Below are 17,658 nucleotides of genomic sequence, written 5' to 3'. Positions count from 1 at the left end.
GTGGCAAATCTTTTATATGAACTCTGAAATGTACAACCACAAAGCAGTCTTATTAACTCTAACGTGTTATTACAGCATACAAAAATGACAGTCCGCAAATTTGGTGCCTTTACCCAAACAAAACCTCTCCAAGTGCAAAACGTTTGCTAAGAAAATATGTACAGGTAAGCAGGATCCTTTTGTTCTTCTGCAGCAAATGAGCAGTAGTCGCTTTTGCGGTCCCTTTTTCCCTTTTTCATTGTGTCTGAGCAGAAAGGCCAACAAACAACAGCAGGGAGAATGGCGTCCAGGAGTTGGCAAGTCCAAAGGGGACGCGGGAATGTCTTCAAATCAGCAGTTCCAAAACAGATTCCTCAGTTGTGCGTGGCGGCGGCGGCAGCAATGGCGGCGGCCGTGCCGCACACGCGGCTCATGTGACACGGGTGGCAGAGCAGATGAGAGTCCAGCGGGAAGCACTGCGAGCCGGCCTTATCCGAGAGCTGCTTGCCGCACTCCTGATAAGGAACGCACACAGTCAGTCGCTCGTGTCGCCTTGCGCAAACAAAAGGCGGGAGGGAGGGAGTGCATCACTCACCTCACAGTGGTAACACTCAAAATGGTAGTCGTTGTTCATGGACACCACCCTGAGGATCTCCTCGCTGCCCTGCAAAACAATTGCAGGAGGAATCAAACGCCAAAGTGTCTCCATTGGGGAGTTGTATTCATAAAAAAAAAAGTCATTGGAGATTTTTCCCACTGGAAAGAAGGGAGGACAAGAGAGAGAACAAACAAAAGAAAGCAGCTCCCATTGGAAGGAAGGAAGGATGAGAGAGAGAGAGAAAGAAGGAGAGAATGAAAGAACGACAGCAGCTTGCAATTGCATGGTGGGCCTCACCTCAGTGGGTAAGATGGGCTGCAAACAGGCAGCACACTTTGGGGCAAAAGTCCTGCAGGGGTGAGGGAGAAGACGGACCAGAAGGTTTAGAAAGGCGCAAATGTTGCGCTATGGCGCGCCGGACGCTTGTTATACTTGTTGTAGTCGGCCACGCAGTAGACGTTGCTGTGCTGGTCCACGGTGAAGGGGACCCCGTCCAGCGCCTTGGTGCACACCACGCAGCGGAAGCAGCCGGGGTGGTACGAGTTCCCCAGCGCCTGCAGGATCTGAGGCCACAAGCGCAACTTTTAGAGGGAGCCAATCGCATTCCCTGTAAGCATGATGACAACCTATTCTCCATTTCTAGCACGGGACGGCGTTGGGCACCTCACCTGCTCCAGAATGAGGTGGCCGCACACGCTGCACTTCTCGGCAGCGGCCTGGAATCCCGAAAACTGCCAAGTACAAGAAAAGCCATGAGGACTGGGCCTCCCGTGGAAAAAAAAAAAGGCAAAGCCCTCTCACCATATAATCTTCTTTGCAGTACACCGAGCCGTTCACGTTGTAGAAGTCCTTGTTTCTCAAGGCGCGTCCTGCCAAAACAAAGCAGTCTCAAATCCATTTTGCAGTCGCTTGGTCACTTTGCTTTGCTTTTTCCTCACCGCAGGACACGCAGGTGAAACAGCGCGTGTGATAAAGGCTGTCCAGAGCCTGGCAGGCGTTGTCCACTCCGTACACGCCTTTACCGCACTTGATGCAGGTCCCTAGTGGAGGAAGGGAGGGAGGGAGGGAGGGAGGGAGGGGGACACACACACACACACACACACACACACACACAGGACAGGAATCAGGACCTTTGAGGCCTTTGCCGGCGCCCGTGGAGGTTTCACACCAAGGAGCCAGGCCCGTTTGATTTGACACTGCTGACATAAAAGGGAAATTCCAACACTTCCCGTGAAGACAAAAAAAAAAAAAAAAAAGAAGACCCACGTAGCCGAGCGGCAAAAGGGTGCCACTCCATCAGGATTGCAAAGCGGCGGCCCGCCCGCATCTCCTACTCCATTTGCCTGCTTTTCAAATTGAAGGAAAAGCAGTTAGGCGGTCCGAGCGCTGCGGTGGCCCGCTTCGACCCATTCGCTGTGATCTATTCCGGGATCTGCCCACACGTTTTTCTTTTTTTTCATGTGGCCGAGGGAGTGCCACGCAAACGAAACGAAGCATTCCTGCGCGCACCGCTCAATATTGGCAGCGTCTGGAAAAAGCCAAACAGACTCTTGACATGAGAAAGGGGACCCAAGCGTATCTCGCTCTCAAACCATTTTGTTGTCTTGCCTGTTCACCAGAACCTGCCCCCGGCCTACAAAAATTTAGAAAGACGGTCATGTGGCGGCCCCGGGCTGTTGGGCCTCCGTTTACACCACTTTGAAATCTTTACTCGGAAAATGTGTCAAGCGCGCGTGCGCGCACACACTGGCGAGATGTCACAAGGGAGCCCGCCAAATTGGATGTGGAATGGGGAGGTGGCCGTGCCGCCTCCCCATCACACCTTTGCCAGGGAGAGCCAGACCTCCCTCCCTCCCTCACTGGTGGTTTTGCCGGCCAGATGCTGAAAGGCGAAGCTCATATTTCTTGCCAATTGGCGACGCGCTTTGCCGCTGCACGTCCCCTGAGGGAACGCATACCTGAGCAGAAAAACAGGCTGCAGCACACAGCGCCCCTGCCTGCGTCCGCACGCACACACACACACACACACACACATATACACACAGAGCTCACTGTGCCCTGCAGTCACCGCAGGAAAACACACCCTGCACAAAGAAACGGCGCCTGCATGCGCGCACACACACAAACACACACACACACACACACGCATCAAGCCACCGTAACACACACAAAGACAGTGTGAGCCTGGTGTGACTCACAGTCGTGGCCAGCGTTTATAGCCCAAGCGTGCAATTTTCTCCCAGAGTGTTATTTTCAACAGTTGATGGCCAGCATGCATCAAGCCAAGCCTCGAGAAAGTTTCACTATCACGTCCATCAACGCACAGCACGGCACGGCACGGCACGGGACGGGCCTGTCCCCGACTTGTCCGGATCCGCTTTGAAAACACGTCTGCGTGTCCCGGCAGGTTCAAAGAGCACCGCAGAATAAGAAAAATGAGGGCAACCTTTGCGCCGGGGACGGACCGGTCTCATGGTCCCGGCTGTCACCGTGAGACGCTTACTGTTGATGAGACAGCAGCTGCCGTGCTCGTTCTTCTGCTTTGTCTTGTTTTCTGTCCCTCCGCCTCAAAGCACCGGCCGGCCTGCCGACTTGCTCGCCTTACCGATCGATGTACCGATAGCAGGTATCCGACTCGGGACGATAACGGCCTTAGTCCCAGAGGGTGCCGAAACTTCAGGGCAAAAAAAAAAACCCCCAAAACCATGAAGTAGTCCTGGACATCAGGCGCGACTATTGTGCGGCGGCCGAGATCATCGTCTACCTCATAAAGGAAGACCATTCATGGACATTTTAGTAATGGGACTTAGTTGCAAAGAGTACTCAGAGCTGGAATGTGTCTTCTGAAAAGAAGCCACATTTGACTCGAGTTCACGTTGGCATCTGGTCACACGTTTGGGACAATGTTGAGCAAGGTGAAACGTCAAGTTGTCTTACCAAAAAACTCCTGCCGGTTCTCAACAGCGTCTCGTCCAGCGGCGGGCCCCAGATCCTCCTGAGCCTTGGTGGCCGCCGCAGACTGTTCTTTCAACATCAAGCCCTCCAAAAGACCCCCGGCGCCTTCCAGAGCTGCGTCTCTCAGAAGAAGCCGGGTCAGCTCTTCTTGGTAGCGCGTGCCGGGCAGGTCGGAGTAGCGGCTCTTCCCGCCGCCTAGCGCCGCATCCCCTTCTTTGCCTCTGGCCCCCGCCGGCCGCTGCTCGTCCCACCACTCGGGGCCCGCCCGGTAACACGCCGCGGCCGGACTTCCCACCGCCGGCGGGTAGGAGTGTCGGCCGTCGTAGGCGACCTGACGCATGCCGCTGTCCAGGTATTGAGTCCAGGCCTCCACGGGGGTCCTTCCGTACACGGGCCCCGTCTGCGACGAGGGAGACTGCTGCTGCTGCTGCTGCTGCTGCGCCGGGATGGAGTAGCGGGAGTCGTAGCCCAGGCTGATCCCGCTGGTTCGGTTGCTGCTGCAGCGGCTGCCCATGGGGCTGCCGCCGCCGCCGCCCCCTCCGTTGCCTCCGCTGGCCGTGCTGGAGGCGAAGCTGGACCGGGGGCTGACCAGCACCGACTCCTGGAGGCTGAAGGACGAGCACGGACTCAGGGCGGGTCCCGGGGAGTAGAAGAAAGCGTCGGCCGGGCGCTGCGATGAGTGGGACAGGGACGCCGGTCTCGGGCTGTCCCACACCTCGCTGCCTGTGCTCAGGCGTTTGTAGAACAATGCCTCCTGGAGGGAAAGCCGCTTGTGCCGCTCCAGTTCCGGAAGGTAGCCCGTCTCGGCCGTCGTGCCTCTGGGAGCTGACCCGTAACCCACGGCGGCGGTGGGGTACGGAGGAGGCGGCGGTTCAGATAGGAGCTGCTGCCTTCGGACCAGTTGCTGGAGCTCCAGGGAGTAGCGGCGCTGGTTCAGCGACACCTTGTGACCCCTCGGCGCGTCGCACTCGGGGCCCGGCCCGGACTCTCGCCTCAGGTGGGAATCCAGGCCTTCTCCAAGATAACACGAAGCCCTTTGCTGGGGGGAGCGACGCCTGAGCGGAGCCAAGGTGGAAGGGTGAGGCGCTTGTTCTCCATCCGCCTGCGCAGACGACGGCTGGGGAGAGGGCGACAGACCGCCGTTGCCGCCGCCAGCGCCGCCGCCGTTGCCGCCGTTGCCATTGCTGCTGTTGCCGTTCGCCGCCGGCTCGTGTTTTTTCTTGGAGCTGTTGAACTTAACGCTGCCCGAGTCTGTGAGCTTCAGCTTCTCCAGCAACTTGCTTATCGGCCGATCCATGGCGACTTTTCCCGACTCGCTACACTTCTTAAATGCTCAAATGGTGCTCCAAAATGACTACTCTTGAATTGGTTTACTGCAAGAAATAAATAGCTAAATAAATAAGAGCAAAGGAGGCGCGGAGGAGACTCAAGACATGACTTGATCCTTACTTTGCCATCATGTGGACACCCCCCAGGCGCAGGTCGGCTCAATTGGACTAGTCTGAAGAAGCGCACATCCAGGACACTTCGAGTGGTGGTGGGTGGACGGAGGGAAGGAGGGAGGGCCTTCTTTGTGGACCCTCGCGTGGCTCCACATCTGCATCGTCCCCAAGTCTTGCACAAATCTACTTTGGTCTCAATGTGCTGCTGGCAAATGGTACTTTCTTTCATTGGCTTGCAAAACAATGATAGTAAAGATCCGCCCGTGCACGACTCAGCCGACTCCTGCCATTCATCCCAGGGATAAAACCAAAACAAAAAACGCACTAGTAGTTCACAGAAAACGGACGCACCGCTCCAACGCGTCCGGTAGCGGAGAAATTCGGAAAGACAAGGAGAGCTCTGTTCTACCGACTCGTTTCCGTCTCAAAAGACCTACTCGGTATAAATAAAATCCCTCCCAGAGTGCATTGCACGGTCGACAACTTTCTTTCTTTTTCTTTCTTCCCCTAAATAATGACTTACCTCCCCCTCTCTTTTTAAAAAAAAAAAAAAAAAAGTAACGTTGGCTATGGCTTAGTAACCTTGTTCCGGCTACGGATTTTCAAAACTAAAGCTCCTTCATTTCACTTCTTTTGAATTCAAGCAGACCGTGGCGCTGTTTGTTTTATTTTGAAGGCAAGTCGGTGAGGCCTTCGTTCCGTCCCTGTCCAGCTTGATTTTTCACTCGTTTCCTTTATCAGTCAACGGTGGCGACTTGTTACATGCCCCCTTCTTCGCACCCCCCCCCCCTCCCTCCGGTAACCGGAACACCTCATACGATTTCATGCGAGTTCTAGATTTGTAGTGTTGTATCACATCCCGCTTTCCGACTTCATTTCACGCGGAGAAGAGCTTAAAAGAACCGAGTCCGCGCTTTCTGTGGACGGCACTATTTGATTGTACCAGCAGCCTGTGGAATGTGCGGAGGCACACGGTCGGAGTGAGGCGGCCTCCGGAGAGAGACGGAGCCCTTCACCCCGGAGTCCCCCCCGCCGCCGTCGGCCTTCCCGAGCACTCTCGCCCCGTTCGCCTCGCCTGGGCTTGCGAGTGGCAACTTGTCTGAAAAGCTAACAGAGGAATTCTTCTGGGCTTAAGTGTCGCAGTCGTTCGAAACAACACTTTGCACAGGTTTTCAACACTTTGGAACGGTTATAAACTAGTTATCGACGTTGGTTAGTGCTTCCAAAAATACCATTTGACCTCCGCTTTTGCTCTTTCAATATATTGCCGACGGTGCTTTTGTTGTTGTTGTCATTTATAATATTAAAACAAAAGCGTTTCTCTTGGCTCCACTGTTCCGAAATGCCCTCACCACCACCACCACCGGATCGCCAAAATAGAAATCATCAATACTATGCAAAAACTCAAGCAACACAATAACACCCACACGAAGACAACTAAAACCAAATTAAATGACATAAGGCCTACGCTCTGAGGATTCATAGACGTGAACTCGTGGCAAAATATGTAACACCATTGTTCTAAAATGCTTATTCCGACATTGCATTCGTGGAATAAGAAGCACGAATGCATCTATCTTCATCAAATTTAGGGCAAAAGTGCGTGCTTTAATTTGCATTTCTTTAATCGGTGAAGTCATGAGGAGTGATTGAAAATAAAATAATAACAATACTCCACCCGAATGCATTCATGTTGGATTTGATTCTGGAAATTTCAAGTCGCCCATTTCTGACGCTGGATGGTTTAAATTGAGAAAGAGTGAAGTTTGGACGGACAAAAGACGCTTTGAATACAGTCATCAAATGTTTACTTACATTGGAGCTCAGGCAGAGAAAACCGAGCGAGAGTTTATAGCGTCATCTTGCGGCCGTTTGTTCTAATTGCCCCGTCCCTTGTGTCCAAGCTGTCATTTGTTGTAACTGCAGGCAAGATGGCGTCCCCCGTAAGGATGCTGTGTTTCTCCGGTGAGACACGGATTTTTTTTAAACTCCTGTTTGTTGTCCAGTCGCGTTTGGTTTTAACGTGACGATAATGACAGTCAATTTGAGCCGCTCGCTCTCCCTTTTAATCGCAGCAAACACGACGCGCCCAGCAGCTAATGCTAACTCTGTCCAGCAGCTAATGCTAACTGTGTCCGGCAGCTAATGCTGACTGCGTCCGGCAGCTAATGCTAACTGCGTCCGGCAGCTAATGCTGACTGCGTCCGGCAGCTAATGCTGACTGCGTCCAGCAGCTAATGCTGACTGCGTCCAGCAGCTAATGCTAACTGTGCCCAGCGTAAGTTCGCCGAACTTTGTTGATATGTTCGTACTTTTTGTGAGTGTGATTGCAGCGTTGAGACACTCCTGCCGGTGGTTCAGCACGACGCCGGGAGCTCAAGGGGGAGGAAAGTGGAGGAAAGAGTAAGCTGGGACTCAAATGGTGTCACGTTGAGATTGTGACAATACGCAATGATATTTGTTGTTTAGAAACGGACTTGCACGCAGTGGCAGCGAATATGGACCTCTAACAGATCTACCCGATTGGTCTTTTGCAGGTAGCCACCGTAATGCAGTGTGTCTCATTCAGGCACTGTATATAGCTACTATAAAGTCCACCGGGGTTTTAATTGTCATTCCGTTGGTTTGCAGATGGCAGGACAGCACCGCCCATGAAGGGCATGTTGAGGAGAAGGGGAGAGAGAGAAGAAATGGCAGTAAGCATGATTATTCTAGTTGTCATTGAATTACTTTTGGACTTCATTAAATGTCTCTCTTTCACAGAGGCGCATCGTGATGCTCAGTTCCGAGATGGATCGAGGGATCGAGTCGTGGCTGGAAAGGAAAGAAGACGCGCAAAGAATTGAGGAGCACAAAAAGTCTCTGCTGCTTAAGCCTAAAGGGAAGCTACTAAAGAAGAAGGATGCTCACAGTTAGGAAGAGCCTATCGTGGTAAATAACACCCCCAATGTTATTGTCAAAAGTCAAGTTATGTGTGGTAGTATTTTCATGGAATAAATCACTTCGACCCAGTTTGGGCTCATTTTTGCGTGCGTCATCCACTGGAGGGCAGTATTTCTTCAGTGAAGATCAATCGAAAGGCTCAACCGCCATTTTGTTTTCTTTCTGCGCAAAGGTAGGTAGGTAGGTAGGTAGGTAGGTAGGTGGGTGGGTGGGTGGGTTTCAGCCACTGTGCAAAATATGTCCTGGGGGCCATGTACAATCCAATACGACCATGCAAACATTTAACGTTTTTGGTCATCATCAGTAGTTGAACTCCTATTTTACGTTGAGATATATAACTCGTACGCTTGTAAAACGATGCCATAAAAAGCTCATTTGTTAAAGCTAAAAAATAAAAATCAGTAGAAAACACTGAAGTGTGTCGTCGTTGGAATTTCTTATTTGACTCATTTTTTGCTTAACAATAAATGAACCAAATATTTGATGAGTTAAATGCATAAGGATGAATAAATGAGAATTTCTGCAATTATGTTCAAGGAGTTCAATGAATGCAGCCACTCGCTTGATGGACTGACAACTTTTGTCCGTACCCGAGCCCCACGGCATCGTCAAACCAGTCCATAGTCAGTCAATCATGTGAGTTCTCGTGGCATTCTCGTGCGTGCGTGAATGCCGTTTTTTGCAGAGTCAGCTCAGCAGTGTGGAATGGGATGCAATGGGAATTGCTTTCTCCAAAGAGGTAAGCCCGCCACGAATGCTGCTGCTTGCGCTGACCTGTCGAGTGGAAGCCCACTCCCCCACCCCCCACCCTCCCTCTCTTTATTCTCCCCCGCCTTGTTTTGCTTTTGAGGAAATGAGAAGCAGATGTTTGGCTTTTGTGTTTGGTTGAAGGCCGATGAGCGAGCGGACAACACAGGAAGCACGTGACGGTGTGTGTGTGTTCATACTAAATTGGAAGTATTCACAGCGCTCAACTTTGACCTCATTGTGTCGGGTGAAACAAATTCATTTTGGAATACTTTCCAGATACAATGTGGGTCAGAGCGCTTAGGAGGCCGTCTTTTTTTTTTTAGCAGATGTTTTCCAGAGTGGGAAAACCTAGCTCACGAGGTGCCAGCCACTATGTAGGTCACCGAACCAAAAAAAAAGAAGAATCCAGGTTGAATTGCAAGTAGCCGCTTCCCACCAAGGCACGCAGACGCCAGACTGAGAAACAGTGTGTCAGCACAGCACAAAACAAAAACACTGGCATAGAAATGTCCGACTCATCAGTATTTTCCTCAGCGGGGAGAGCAGATGCCAAAGAATAGAAAGGCACATCAACAATCTCGTTGGCTTTTATTGATACACTCATCATTATAAATATCAGTATGGTCATTAAAATGGTCATTCCAAATCACTTTTGATTTTGCTTTGAAGAAACTCAGCCCCATCCATGTGTTCATAAATAGCATGGATGATCACGAGCTAATAATGTCTGGGAATAAGGTTTGCACTAACAATCAGCAAACCCAGATTGTTGCTTACTTGCTCGATCGATCATCGTCACGCTGCGCCTCTGTCCAGCAGGACTCGTAATTGACAATGAACACATGCAAAGCAAATAGCCAACGACGAGAACATACGTACTTGGAATACAAACACCAATGCAGCGATCATTTACAAGAAAAGAACAAAACAAATCCCTTCATACTGATTGCACCGTATTGTTGTCTGCCGATCCCCGTCCGTCTCTGCGCAGAGACGAAGAGAACCAAATTGTCGGACCGGAGCGACCCGACTCGTCCCACCTTAACTTGTGCGGATACGGAAAAAAAGCAACACCGGAAAATGTGGAAAAGATGCATCCCTGTGGTTATTTGCAATGTCTTTGGCAACTGTGGCGTGGATTTGGATGGCTTGCAATCAAACAGCAGTTCGGCCAAACTCGTCCACTCAACAAACACTACTCCCAAACAAGTCAGGATCAAGTGAAAAGGCACCTTTGGAGGCGGACCTAATTGGACTTTGTGGATAGCTGCCTTGTCTTCCGAGCCGCCGGGTGATCCACGCATTTGTTTGTTTGCGAGCGACCGATTCCACCCGAACGAAGCTCAGCGGCCGCTTCCCTCCCTCTCGCCGCGACGTCTGTTTGAAAGCTGCCACGTGTCGAGTCGAAACAACTTCACTTATTGTGCATTTTAGAGTCATCAACTCCAAATCCCAAACTTTTTGGGAGTAGTGTATCTCAGGGCGTTAAAAAGAAAAAATGGAATATGAGCAAGAGATCTAGGAAGTCTTTGTTTGTTTGTTTGTTTGTTTGTTTGTTTGTTTGTTTGTTTGTTTGTTTGTTTGTTTGTTTGTTTGTTTGTTTGTTTTTCTATCCCTCCCGCTTGTAGGCATGTTCAAAATGTAAATAGATAGCATAGAAATACAGCGGGTTTTGGTTTCTACGTGGAAACCCCCCAAATGTTTGGAGCGAGCGTCCATCCGTCTTCTCTCGTCAGTGCTTGCGCCGTTCCGTCTCTCGGTTTCCACCTCCAACTGGCCCTTGCTCGCTCCTGTTCGGGTCGCTCTGCGGTAGTCCGTGGGTAGCCGCTGCCTAGACCTTGTCCAGAAGTGACCTCTGGCAGTAGAGGAGGCGGCGGGGCGTGCCGTATTTCCTGAAGAACAACAGCGCCCCCAGGGTGACCACCACCAGGACCAAGAGGAGGAGCGGGATCACCACGGCCGCCGGCCCGACGCCGCCCCCGGCCTCGTCCACCTCCAGGATGATCACTTCCTCTTCGCGACCCTTCTTGGGCTCCTCCCCCTCGCAGCCCATCCAGTGGCTCAGCGCAGACTTGGGGTAGCCCGACTCCACTTTCATGTACTGGTTGTTGAACTTCCAATACTTGTTGGCTTTGTAGAAGTACGTGTACGCTGCGGGAAAGGCGACTCGGTCACTCGTTTGACGGGCGCTCGGCTTTGACTTTGAGGCTACTCACAGCCGTCCTCGCTCATGATGGCCGCCTTGATGTTGTCCGGAGCGCCGCTCCACGTGCCGATGGGCTTCGGGTAGCCGCTGTCCACTGCGCGAGTCCTCTCGTCGAAGCGGTAGTACCTGCCGACGGCCTCCGTGTCAATGAGCATCCATCGGACTACTGAACAAAAAAATGCATGTGCAAACTCACTTTGTGCCCCTGAAGAAGTAGGTCTGGCCCGTGGGGGTGTAGAAGAGCGCCGCGTCCATTCTATCTTGCGGCAGACCGCTCCCCATGTCTCGGAGGCTCTTGGGAGAGTCCTTATCCATTGTGGACTCGCTGAAGACCCAGTAGCTGTCACCTGTTGAGTCAAGATACCGCTGGGTCATATCAGGCGCAGGACATGGTGACTGACATCTGGCTCAAGCGCCATACGGAAAGGTACTCCAGCGAGCCTGACGGTGAATTCTACCACGGAAAATTGGATCGGTGCAATTGGCCGGCCGTCTTCGAAAGGCCAAACCTCCGGCGGTAAAGAACAGAACATTTTAGAACATCCTGAGCCGAAAATCTAATTCGGTCCATTGCTCACCAACAGGTCAGGGTCCTCTATCCAGCCTGTTTTAGGAGGCGCCCTACTACAACACACCTGATTCGTTCGTCAGCAAGCTCCAGAAAGGCATCCGGATGATCTGAATCAGGTGTGTTGCTGGGTAGGGGCACTCCCTCCAAGACCAGACTTGGTGACCCCATTACGGGTAGGCAACCTGAGTCCTGGAGACAGAACTCGGCTTGCTAGCCCAGCCGTAGGTCCAAATTCCACGGCCCGCGGAGCTTACCCTTGAAGAAGACAAATTTGCCATCGTCCCGCTCGTACGCGGCGTTGATGTTGGAAGGCAGGCCCTTCCAGAAGTGAGCGATGGGCATCGGGTAGCCCGGCAGCACCTTGTTGTTGCGCACGCGCCAAAACCACTGGTCCTGGAAAGTTCCCCAATAGCCGTGAGACCCACAGGAACGTTTCCCACACACGCACGGGCAGAGAGCGGTGACAGATGATACCTTGAAGACAAACTTTTCGCCTCTGAGAATGGCGATGGTGTCAAAGTGTCCCTCGCAGATGTCCGGACCGTGTTCTGGTCTCTTGGGGTTGGACGACTTTGTGGGTCGAGGCGGCGGAGGAGGAGCGCCTGTCTCGGTCCCTGCGGGAGAATGGTTCATCGTCAAAGTCCCAATGATCATCGTCACACACACATCTGGGTGTGGTGAAATTTGTCCTCTGCATTGAAGCCATCCCTCCCCATGTGATTTTGACCCATCCCCTGGGGGAGAGGGGAGCAGTGAGCAGCAGCGGTGCTGCCGCCGCGGCGCTCGGGAATCATTTGGTGATCTAACCCCCCAATTCCAACCCTTAATGCTGAGTGCCAAGCAGGGAGGTAATGGGTCCCATTTTTACAGTCTTTGGTATGACCTGGTCAGGGTTTGAACCCACAACCTTCCAGTCTCAGGGCGGACACTCTACTACTAGGCCACTGAGCCGGTTCGTGGGTTGTATTCGGGTGACAGCGCCATCACCGCCGTCGTCACGTACCATAAATGGCTTGGATGCCTCTGCGGTCGTCATCCGGAAGCTGGAAGTTGTCAGTGTCCATCCACTGATAGAAGGGCGCCATGATGGCAGAGGGGTTGTTGGAGTGCTCCAGACCCAGAGCGTGACCTAGCTCATGGACGGCCACCAGGAAAACGTCGTTCCCTTTGCGGAGACAAACGACTGATGATTTCTGGCGAGAGCAGTCCCGGAGGACGTTAGCCTTTAGCTTACCGCCCTGGTCCACGTTCCCCGTCGTCCAGGGCTCGGCGAGGTCAAAATGCGTGTCCCCGCCCATCCCCTGACCGGGGAAGTAGGCGTGAGCCAGGAAGCCGCCTTCGCCATCAAACGGTGTGCTGTCGCCGTGGAAGCCCTCCGAGAAGGAGAGCATGATGTCGGCGTATTTGTCCACCTTGCCCCGGATGTGGCTGTACGGAATCTCCCTGAAAGTGAGCGGGATGGCGTCCTGCCACACTTTGAAGGCCTTCCGGATGGCCTCGTGGGTGGCGCGCTCGCCCACTTTTGGCGTGTAGTTCTCGATACTGCGAGCAGAGAGACAAATTCGCACCTGGTCAGAGCGGATGCGGACGACCGAGAAGGCGGCGGCGGCGGCGGCTTCAGTCCTGACCTGAAAGTCACCTCCGACTTGTCCCACTTCAATCCTTGCACCGCGTAGCGCTTTCTCCTCAGGTTACTTTTCAGCTCCGCCCCAAATTTATCCGGGACTCCGCATCGTGGACGGCTCATCGCCCTGGCGACGGTCAAGGCAAAAAGTGGTGGGATTTGCACAGACGCTCTCACGGGCGACTTCTCAAGACTCACGTTAAGGTGTTGGTGTCGACGGAGCCGGTGACGGTCAAGCCGTAGAACCTCTGCATGGCCGCCACGGCCGTCTCCACCGAGCGGGGCGAGCGCAGGGCCTGCGCTCGGACGTCGCCGGGGGGCAGGTAGCCGTATTGCTGAAGCCACGCCTTTCCAGTCAGACAAGGGGAAAAAAGAAACATTGTCAAAAGCCCATTGGTCCGGTTCCCAGCGTATATCGCGCATCTGCTGGACCGCGCAGACGGCCGAGGTGCCCAACATGTGCGAGGCGGGCGTGAGTCGGCGCCAAATCCAAACTGAGGAAAAAATGAGTCACCCCGCGTGACCTTGGAGTCTGTCTGGACTTTGGCAACTCACAGATGTTGCACACGCCACAGAGTCCGTCCGTCCGTCCGTCCGTCCGTCCGTCCGTCCGCCCGCTCTTAGTGGGTCAAAGGATTCCACTGGTTATTTTGACTGATGACAGCCACGGCCATTGTCTTTGCTTTGCACCTGAGATGCGCAGTCTCAGGCAAAAACTACTCAGGCGCCCGACTTGAACCGCCACTTCTCCTTTTACCGTGGACTTTTGTTTTTTCACCGAGTGAGTCGACGTTTGTCACCTTTGAGTCCAAAGAGAATTGGCCTCAAATCTATCAAAGTCTGCAACAGCATCAGATTTGGAAGGGAGCAAATGTGGTGGACCACCTGTTGCTGATGTGGCACATGTCGCTTATGTCCACGCACGGTGACAACTCCCCTTCCTCTCCTCCTCCAACTCGCCCTCATCTTCTTCTTCATCTTCTCCCCACAGTTCCCTGGATCGGCGCTCAAAAGATACGTCATTGCTCATCGGGGCCTGAAGGACCTTTTCCTCATCTCAATGGTGCGATGGGTTCTTTGAAAAAGTAAGGCTGCCGCCACCGCCGCCATTAGCAGAAATGGGTCAAAAACAAACTGAGAAAAAAGTGATGCCGAAGCACTAGCTTTGTCTAACTCGAGCTTCTCAATTCACTACGATCTCACGAGTCGCTTTTATGAATAGGTCGGTTTTTGGAGCAATTCATCACCGAAGCGCCGCAGTGGGGCGGCACGGTGTAGCAGCGGTTAGCACGCCTGCCTGACAGTTTAGAGGCGCCGGGTTCGATTCCCGTGTGGAGTTTGCATTACTCTGCAAACCGCGAGCCTGGTGAGGAGGAGGAGAAGCGCTTGGGAAGATGAACGAATAGTTTCTGGTGGCCAGGGGGTCCCACTCTATGTGTCTCTTGCTGGTCCATCCAAATTTTGCAAGTCCATGTTGCAATAGAGGACAGGAAGTGGTGCTCTGGATGACATTTGAGTGCTTCCTGACCTGACTGCTACCACTGTTTCCTTCTTTGAAGGAGCAGGCGCCATCAAAGCTTCTATTTGTGGAGGCTTGAACATGGCCGCCGCCGCCGCCGCCGCTGCTTTAGGTAAACACACACACACACACACACACGCACACGCCTACCTGAGAGTGTGCAGTGTGTCTGCAGACACTAAAACATGTGGTGGGAGAATCTTTTGGGGACCCGCTACTGCTATTTGATTTGAATCCGAGGTTTCGGACGGTGAGCCAATAACTCTGAAGTTCAATTTGAGAGCGAGTCAGTTGTTCCTCTGTCTGTGCCAGTGGGGGGGTGGGGGGGGGCGAAAAAAAATCCACTCGCGTGTCTCCGGAATTTTCACTCCAATTTCTTTGCTTAGTCTTTGCCAGTTAAGAGCAGGGCTGCCGTATCTGGCTAAACTAGAATCGGGTCTGGTTTGTTGGGAGTTGCGGTTGTCACCTTGACAGTTTGTTCAGGCCAGGAGCTGTTTTTGATGCTAGCGTGGAGTCAAGATGAAGCCAGATGCAGATGATCTGCTTCCCACTTTTGTCAGACGGAACCAAGAACAAATACTCTTATTGTACTTCAATAGATTTGACTCGGCTTCTTCTCTCCGTCTTCCTTGGTCAAAATGGGCTCTTCCGAGGTGATGGCGGACCGACGGGCGAGTATTAGCGACTGAGCAACTGTGGGCCACTTTGTCGTGATATTTATTTCCGTTGTCTGACCATTCTTGGACGGGTTAGGGTTAGGGTTAGATTTCGAAATGGAGCCATTCAGTTCAAAAGGATGCAAAATGGTTGAGGCCGTTCCGACGGATTTTGCTTACGGCCCTCGTCAAAGCCCAAAAAGTGGCTTCCGATTTGGAAGCGTGTCTCATTGTTTCTCGGAATGTTGCGGTTTGGCCATGTGACCTCGCGGCCCGGCCTGACATCAGGTGATGCAACGCATCTCAGTGCCATAAACGGCTTTGTCTGTGTTTTTAGCGGTCAGTCATGCATCCTGCACGGCCGAGTCAGAATATGATTCACTTCCCTTCTCGCTCGCTCCTTCTCCGCATCGGGACGACAATTGCTAGCTAGTTTTGGTGGTGAACCTCGCAGGGCGTTGCTGTGTTTGCTTCGACGTCGAGAAAAGACACTGAGCTAAAACCATTTGAAAGATGACCGATCAGATTGTCTTCGGATCCTAAACTGTCTTTGTCAGAGTTGGATGGCCGAGCGAATCTGATTTCAGATAACTCGGCCGATCTGTACGAGCATGGGTGAAAACCAATGGAGTTCTTTGCTGTCTTTCTTAACAATGCAGAATGAAAATGTGCGAAGAAGAAAATACGTATCACTTGATGGCACAAGGCATTCATCTGTTTTCCGTATGGAAAATCCCCGCCAGCCACACTGGCAGGCTCCATTTCTCCAACCGGTGGAAAAGTGACGAGAAAAGGTGGCGAGAAAAGGTGGCGAGAAAAGGTGACGAAGCGGCCGTCACTTACCTCTGCTCTCAACACATCTGCCGTGACGGAAAAGCAGCGGATGGCGCAGGCCAAGGCGACCACCAAGAGCGGCAACATGATCTTCTTCTTCTTCTCCGACTGGCGCAAATCCCGAGGTCTTCCCGATGAGCCAAGTAAAACCAAGCCGTGCGAGTCTTGAAGCCAACGCCGGACCGGACCGGACCGAGTCAAAGGCGAACTGAGAGTGAAAGACAAAGAAGTGAAATCATCCCATCTGTTGTGTGTCAACTTCTCCCCCCCCCCCCCCCACTTTCTTACAGAGTGTGTGGACGTGGTCAGAGCGGAGTGATGGAGGAGCCTTTGGGTCCTCCTCCAGATGTGCCTGTGGTGTTTTCTTCTTTTTTTTTTTTTTTTTTTATAACTCCACCGCCCCGCCCCGCCCCGCCCCCTCCCCTCCCCTCCTACCCGCCTGCTGTGTGCTGAGCATAGCATACGCACATAGAAAGCGCCTTGGCACCAAGTTGTGTGTCGACGCCATCTTGGGTGTGGCAAAGTTTCACCATGTGCTTGCTTGCTTGCTTGCTTTAAATTTGGCACTTGTATTCTTGCACTCTTGTACGCTGCTGTGACAAGTAAATTTCCCCGCTGTGGGATGAATAAAGTTCCATCATCATCACCGCCATCATCTTGGGCCTTGGCCTTCTCTCAGGAGCATAATGTATGACTACGAGCTCTTCTTGTGACCAAAACCTTCTCAAACCAAACCTTCTTGGGACGAGAAGACGCTCTGGGGACTAGAACGAACATGCTCTTGGGGCAGTAATCTCTCAAAACTAGAACATTCTCTGAATCTGGGATCATCTCGGAACCAGAACCATCTCTTGGACCAGACCTTTCTCTCGAACCAGAACATTCTCTGAATCTGGGATCATCTCGGAACCAGAACCCTCTCTTGGACCAGACCTTTCTCTCGAACTAGAACTTTCTCTCTCTCGGGGCGAGGCCCGTTTCTTTGGACGAGAACTTTTCACTTGCAAATGGTACATGCTCCTGGGATTAGAATCTTCTTCTCCTGGGGCTAGAAAATTATTTTGTGACTACACCTTCTCTGTGGACTAGTATTGGAGGCAAGTACCTGGTGTTCATTTCTGATCCAGTGTGACCAGCAGCACGCAGTCCCAGTCCTGGCAATCCAGTCAGGGAGGACATATCTGTGTGGCATGCGGATCTGTTCTAGGTCATGGCAGTCATCCTTGTTTGGGTTAACTGCATTTGTGTGGCATGCGGATCTGTTCTAGGTCATGGCAGTCATCCTTGTTTGGGTTAACTGCATTTTCATTTCACTTATATGTGAGTTACGCATTGATGGGGTGGCATGTTCTAAATGGAAACTGCAAATTGTGACCTCCAAAGTGTTGTACCAATTGAGTAGGTTTGTGTCTAGATGAATGCGAGGCCACTTGGGTTCGAAAAAAACCCTGGTTCCATTTTTAACATCGAGTCGTGACGTTGAGCGCTTTTTGCCCGAATGAGCAACCGCAGACACGATTTGGATGGAATTTCTGACTGAGCTCAGATTTTTCTGCTGTACCGGCAATTTGCATTGAGCAA

The 17,658-nt window shown here is 52.3% G+C and overlaps 3 protein-coding genes across 5 annotated transcripts; 1 reads left to right on the top strand and 2 right to left on the bottom strand.

The window, feature by feature from the left end:
• Positions 1-47: 47 nt before the first annotated feature.
• On the bottom strand, positions 48-5,525 carry ajuba (ajuba LIM protein). 2 transcript variants are annotated; one of them, XM_049725907.2, is made up of 9 exons: positions 4,982-5,525; positions 3,515-4,905; positions 1,516-1,617; positions 1,379-1,446; positions 1,246-1,308; positions 1,010-1,140; positions 875-926; positions 575-643; positions 48-494 (listed from the first exon to the last, which is right to left on the bottom strand). In XM_049725907.2, exons 2-9 carry the CDS (start codon positions 4,827-4,829, stop codon positions 354-356), a joined length of 1,941 nt encoding a protein of 646 aa, XP_049581864.1. In that variant the 5' UTR covers positions 4,830-4,905; positions 4,982-5,525; the 3' UTR covers positions 48-353. The 2 variants fall into 2 exon arrangements, with proteins under 2 accessions (XP_049581864.1, XP_049581917.1); XM_049725960.1 differs by lacking the exons at positions 3,515-4,905; positions 4,982-5,525 and adding an exon at positions 1,844-3,507.
• Positions 5,526-6,551: 1,026 nt separating this feature from the next.
• Positions 6,552-7,986, top strand: mrpl52 (mitochondrial ribosomal protein L52). Of its 2 annotated transcripts, XM_049732213.2 has the most exons (5): positions 6,552-6,939; positions 7,308-7,377; positions 7,444-7,511; positions 7,606-7,670; positions 7,738-7,986. In XM_049732213.2, the coding sequence occupies exons 1-5, from the start codon at positions 6,906-6,908 to the stop codon at positions 7,888-7,890; spliced, it is 390 nt and encodes a 129-aa protein (XP_049588170.1). In that variant the 5' UTR covers positions 6,552-6,905; the 3' UTR covers positions 7,891-7,986. The 2 variants fall into 2 exon arrangements, with proteins under 2 accessions (XP_049588170.1, XP_049588162.1); XM_049732205.1 differs by lacking the exon at positions 6,552-6,939 and having other exon boundaries at positions 6,946-7,377.
• A 1,252-nt stretch (positions 7,987-9,238) lies between these two features.
• On the bottom strand, positions 9,239-16,440 carry mmp14a (matrix metallopeptidase 14a (membrane-inserted)). The gene is made up of 11 exons (XM_049727510.1): positions 16,366-16,440; positions 16,087-16,285; positions 13,267-13,415; positions 13,073-13,195; positions 12,679-12,986; positions 12,448-12,609; positions 11,919-12,058; positions 11,699-11,837; positions 11,070-11,220; positions 10,884-10,999; positions 9,239-10,818 (listed from the first exon to the last, which is right to left on the bottom strand). Exons 2-11 carry the CDS (start codon positions 16,162-16,164, stop codon positions 10,499-10,501), a joined length of 1,686 nt encoding a protein of 561 aa, XP_049583467.1. The 5' UTR covers positions 16,165-16,285; positions 16,366-16,440; the 3' UTR covers positions 9,239-10,498.
• Between the last annotated feature and the right edge of the window lie 1,218 nt (positions 16,441-17,658).

Source organism: Syngnathus scovelli, chromosome 1 (genome assembly GCF_024217435.2).
Source record: "Syngnathus scovelli strain Florida chromosome 1, RoL_Ssco_1.2, whole genome shotgun sequence".
NCBI lineage: Eukaryota > Metazoa > Chordata > Actinopteri > Syngnathiformes > Syngnathidae > Syngnathus > Syngnathus scovelli.
Note: the sequence above shows the minus strand (reverse complement) of the source record. Positions and strands in the feature narration are given on the sequence as shown.